This window comes from Notolepis coatsorum, assembly GCF_963971535.1.
Source record: "Notolepis coatsorum genome assembly, chromosome: 17".
Lineage (NCBI taxonomy): Eukaryota > Metazoa > Chordata > Actinopteri > Aulopiformes > Paralepididae > Notolepis > Notolepis coatsorum.
The window spans coordinates 38,201,260-38,207,259 of record NC_140181.1 but is presented as its reverse complement, the minus strand read 5'-3'; the positions used below and the strand labels follow the sequence as shown (position 1 = coordinate 38,207,259).

The window sequence follows — 6,000 nt, the reverse complement described above, 5'->3', positions numbered from 1 at the left end:
AACTTTATTAACAGATTGCAGAATGGGTACAATACAGTACAGCTCAATACACACAATTGTTAAGGGGATGCAGACCAGAGAAAGACTTTCGTCTTGTTTACATCAGGGTCCCCCATTTTCAATTCATCATTCATCTGCCTGCCATGTTATTAGTTAAATGGTCCGAACATGTAGACATTCTTTCAGATTTTCCGTGTACCTTACTGCTAAAGAATTGTAAGGCAATAAGTTACTGATGTCAGATAACAGCCAACAGCCTTTTCTACAGCGAGTCGCGCTGACAGACATGCCCCCCCCCGGCTCTGTCTCTTTTGGTTTAACCCAAAGTTGCCTGAAGATCGGTGTTTCTCCGCAACTGCAGTTTATTCTTTGGTTGGGACTCGGGAGCGTTTGCGCGTCCGTAGACAAATGCTGTCAATGGCCTGAACGTGGACCCGTTTTATATGAATGCATTGGCTTTTTTAGTGTCAAATGCGAAGCATTTAAATTATTATGGATATATTGTGTTTTTTATGGATACTGCCGGCGGTGTGGGCTGTCGAAGGTAAGATGTTACAGTATTATGTCTCATTTGAATGTACATAACATAACGAGCGACATGAAGCAATAGGTAGCCTACGACCAAATTATATACCCATTAGTTAGGCGCACATTATTCGTTGTAAGGAATATTGTAATTATTGTAACCGCAATGTATAGAATGATGTGGAACGCAAAAAAGTGGTGTTTGCTGTGGTTGCACGGGGCGCTGACTGTCATTATGCTGGTCTTTACACGCATCAATGTTATCCTTACGACAAAGTATCATGGTATTACCAAAAAGCCATTAAATAATGGTTTGAATTGGATTATATAATGGATTGTAAATGCAAAATGAAAAATCTGTAATCACTTACTTTTCTGGCCATTAGCCTATATCATTGCCACTTTGTAACAAGACTCGTCTACAGGTTATGATTACTTTGTAACAACATGATGTAGACTAGTCTACAGGTTATGATTACTTTGTAACAACATGATGTAGACTAGTCTACAGGTTATGATTACTTTGTAACAACATGATGTAGACTATAGTCTACAGGTTATGATTACTTTGTAACAACATGATGTAGACTAGTCTACAGGTTATGGTCACTTTATAATAATAACATGATGTAGACTAGTTTACAGGTTATGGTCACTTTGTAACAACATGATAAACATGCCTACAGGTTATGTCACTTTGTAACAACATGATGTAAACATGCCTACAGGTTATGTCACTTTGTAACAACATGATGTAAACAGGTTATGTCACTTTGTAACAACATGATGTAAACATGCCTACAGGTTATGTCACTTTGTAACAACATGATGTAAACATGCCTACAGGTTATGTCACTTTGTAACAACATGTCACTTTGTAACAACATGCCTACAGGTTATGTCACTTTGTAACAACATGCCTACAGGTTATGTCACTTTGTAACAACATGCCTACATGCCTACAGGTTATGTCACTTTGTAACAACATGCCTACAGGTTATGTCACTTTGTAACAACATGCCTACAGGTTATGTCACTTTGTAACAACATGCCTACAGGTTATGTCACTTTGTAACAACATGCCTACAGGTTATGTCACTTTGTAACAACATGCCTACAGGTTATGTCACTTTGTAACAACATGCCTACAGGTTATGTCACTTTGTAACAACATGCCTAGGTTATGTCACTTTGTAACAATGATGTATAGACTATACAGTTTATGGTTGAGAGAAAGGAAACAGCAGCAGGCTACTATAAAGGTGTCAGTGTTGGTGGTTTAGGGATGGTGCAAGGTGTTTTTTTCTAATATGATTGTGGGACACTCGTCTCCCAGAGGACATCACTACACCTGTTTTAGATGATGGAGCCTTACAATAGTAGGAAACATTTCAGAAAATCCAACTGACACTGTTTTTCGATTATATTACTGTTAAAGCCATGCAATTCATCATGGCCATGTAATAGTTTGAATGAAGTTGATTTCAAGCTATGTTAGCATGTACAAAAAATTACATACACAAATCAATTAACATAAATTGGGCCGCTATGGCATAATGAGCGTGCAGTACAGTGTAGTGATTCATGATTCAGAACGTGCCTCGTTTTTCCCAGTATTCCAACACTCCTTGCTAACTTGGACCTGACATAATTGATATGGGGTTTCCAGCTGAAATTGTGGTAGATTATGACTCCATATACTTTTTCCATGCTAACGCTATAAATCTTTTTATTTCACCGAAGTATTCAAATGTAGGTTCCATTTCCCAAAAAACATGATTTTTTCTTTTTATATTCAAAGATCATTTCTTAACATCAAACAACAACTTAAGCTTGCCCAGTTATGCTGAGACAATCTCCAAATGATTCTGAAGGTTCTCCCCTGCACAGAAGACATTTGTATCATCAGCAAATATAACGCATTTTAATATATTAGAAATACATCATTAATGTATTGTATAGTAAAAACTATTTAGGTCCTAAAATGTACCCTTGTGGCACACCACATGTAATGTCTGAAATTGGAAACCTATATTCCTCTATCTGCACAAATTGTTGTCTATATGTATATCACTTTTTAACCAGAGTGTAGCCCTACCCCTCTAATCCCAAACCTTTCCAGTTTTTTTTTACAGAATCTCATGATCAATTGTATCAAATGCTTTCTTCAGATCTATAAATATGCCTAATGCAAACATCTTATTGTCAATTGTACTAGTTAGTTCTTCTACAAGATCCATTATCGTCATTGAGGTTGATCGATTCCTTCTAAAACCATATTGACTATCTGTGAGCAACTCATATTATTCCAAGAAACTGTCCAAACGTACAACAAAGAGTTTTTCCATACTTTTAAGCAGGGAAACGGGCCTGTAAAGAGATAAATTGTTAGTAATTAGTAGGGATGGGATAGAATATTCGAATTTTCGAATAGTCAATGCCAGTCTCCACATTCGATTTTCATGTCAGAAAATCGAAAATCGAAAACAAAATATATATATATATATATTTTTTTATAAAATACTTTTTTTTAAATTGAAGCAAACCATTCTTATTTAATTCCTTTTTATATTTAGAGGCAGCCTAATTTTCATAGCCTAATTGATCTAAAAGATGCACATGCTGTTTCTGTTTGTTTATTAAAACCGGTTGATATGCCAATGCAATGCTGTTACGCTACGATGGTGAATGGTGTCATTTTGATTTATTGTCGGTCAGCTGAGACAATCAACGTTCTGAAAGATTATCTGAACTTCAGATTCTGAAGTACCTATTTATGTGCAATACCCTTTGATTTTAATGATCAATTCTATTAAAAAGAATAACTGAATTGAACTGAAACTGAACATTTTAACTGAATTTAAACTGAAACAGAAAATAACAATATATTTTAAATATAATAAAGAATTAAATTCCAATATTCAGTCTTAAGAACCAGGAAACTAACTTTTGTCTGGAATAATCTTTGCCCTTATCACCTAATCATGCAATCGGGCCATGAATAATGCTACGACAGTGTCTACTCTCTCAGTCATGCTAGCAAAGAAAGATCATATTCTCAGAGTTCTGCAAAGCAACCGACCAGAGGGCAGCGGAGTAAGTAGGTCAGGGGCTGTTTTGATGCTGGATATTCACTGCTCCCAGAAAGGGATGAGCATTATGTACCGCTGTATTGGCTCAACTCTGAATATTGATTGGCTTAGATGGTGTTGTGGAATATTCAAATGAGCCAAACTGTTAGGGTTTGAAACCGACCTCAACAGCACGGCACAGACAGGTAGTTCAGAGTTAGCCTAACACTAGGGCGTATTTATTTACAGAATCAAAAAGAGTCAAGTAACAATTCTGAACAACAAAAAAAGGAGACTGCCTTTGGCAGAGTTATCTGCGGCTCTGCAGATCCTCCCGGTGTTAGAGGTGGGGAATCGGCGTAGACGCCGTTGCGGCTCTGCAGATACTCCCAGCTCCAACTCGGAGTGGAAACGGAGAGAGAGAGAGAGAGATCAACAACAGTCCAACAGTACACAGAGGCAGTGCAGTTTAGTCCTCCCTTAGCTGAGTCCAGAACAAAACAAAACGGTACTTCTTCAGTGTTTATCCAAAACACACAATTTAGCTGAGTCCAGTGCAAACAAAAAACGATACTCTTCAGTGTTATCCAAAACACACAATTTAGCTGAGTCCAGTGCAAACAAAAACGATACTCTTCAGTGTTATCCAAAACACACAATTTAGCTGAGTCCAGTGCAAACAAAAACGATACTCTTCAGTGTTATCCAAACACACAAAACAGATCATCCAAAAAGGGTTTGGTTCCAAAACTCACCAAAGCGCAACCGCGCAAAGCGGGCAACAAGGCGCAGCTCCAAACGGAGGATCAAGATATTCACCAGCGGCAATCCTAAGATGTCCTGGAGGGAAAGTAGACGAGGCACAACAACGGGGGGAAAGCAGGCAGAAGCAGTAGTATTCAAAACGACCCGACATCGATTGAAAGAAGGTCCCAGTATATGAAGCCTCTGGAGCGCTAATCACAAACTACGACAGGTGCGTGATGGAATTGGATAATCGCTCCTGAAGCGTGTGGCGGGGAATGGACCAATCATCACAGTACCTTAAGAAGCGTGTGGCGGGGAATGAACCAATCCTCACAGTACCCCCCCCTCCACGGGAGCCACCCGGCGACCCACTCGGCCCCGGCCTGCCCGGATGGGACCGAAGGAAGCCGGCGATCAGGGGCACTGGAGAGGGGGACAGAGACAGAAGCCCGGAGAGGGGGACCGGAGACAGGGACAGAGGACCGGTGAGGGGGGCCGGAGACAGGGACAGGGAACCGGCGAGGGAGGTCGGAGACGGAGACAGAGGCCCGGAGAGGGGGCTAGAGACAGGGACACAAGGGGAACCCCGGGGCGAAGGACTGGACGGCACCTGAAGACACTGGGCATGACAGGAGGGGCTCCACCCCCTGATGGTGCCGGAGGACCAGGCAATGTGGGGCTCATGCAGCGCGAGCCAGGGCCGACCCAGGACTACCGGGACAAGAGGGGATCTGGTAATGAAAAACTGGAGTCTCTCAACGTGGTTACCAGCCACGGTGAGGAGGACAGGACAGTTGCGTTGAGTGATGTCAGCCAGGTGGCGATGATCCAGCGCGAAGACCTCCAAGGGCCTCACGAGGTCCTCTAGCGGAATGTTGGCCTGGGTAGCAAACTCGAAATCCAGGAAACTCTCGTCAGCACCCGAGTCGATGAGTGCCTCCACCGTCGCCCGTTGGTCTGCCCAGGCCAGGGTGACGCTCATCAGACGACTAGGTGGTGCACGGTTCTGGGAACGAGAAAAACGGCTCACCAGGATCTCCCGGGGTCCCGGCGAGCCTGGTCTTTTGGCCGGGTGGGGCAGTTGGAGATACGGTGCCCATCCCGGCCGCAGTAGAGGCAAAGGCCGGACCTGAACCTGGCCTCCCGTTCAGCCGGGCTAAGGTGTGAGCGTCCCAGCTGCATGGGTTCCTCCTCGGGCACCGAACGGGAGGGGAAGGAACCACCAGTTGTGGTGGGAGCAGGACGGACCGCTGTACCGTCACGAGTGCGGGGGGTCTGGGGAACTTCTGGAGGTCCCAGTCGGGCTCTCTCACGCCTTCTCTCCCGGAGGCGTCAGTCGATGCGAATGGCGAGGCTGAATAGGTCCTCGAGGGACTCAGGTTCCTCACGGGTCGCGAGCTGGTCCCTTACAGCGTCGTTGAGCCCCCTCATGAAGGTGAGACGAAGCGCTTGATCGTTCCAACCGCTCTCCGTTGCCGCCAGTCTGAACTCCAGCACGTAGTCGGTGACCCCACCACTGCCCTGCCGGAAGGTGCCCAACCAAGCTCCTGGGTCCTGGCCACGGGCTGGGTGGTGGAAAACCCTGCGGAGCTCTGCCACGAAGTCTGGGTAGGAAAAACAGAAATCAGCCCCCATTGCCCAGGAGGCAGTAACCCAC

General features: G+C 44.0%; 1 protein-coding gene across 1 annotated transcript in view; it reads left to right on the top strand.

The window, feature by feature from the left end:
• Positions 1–492: 492 nt before the first annotated feature.
• LOC311244582 (ephrin type-B receptor 2-like) overlaps positions 493–6,000 on the top strand; it is a gene marked incomplete at both ends in the record, with an annotated part of 199,092 nt that continues 193,584 nt past the window's right edge. The window contains one exon of the mRNA XM_084334168.1: positions 493–544. Coding sequence (XP_084190294.1) covers positions 493–544 — 52 coding nt within the window. The remainder of the gene's footprint in view (positions 545–6,000) is intronic.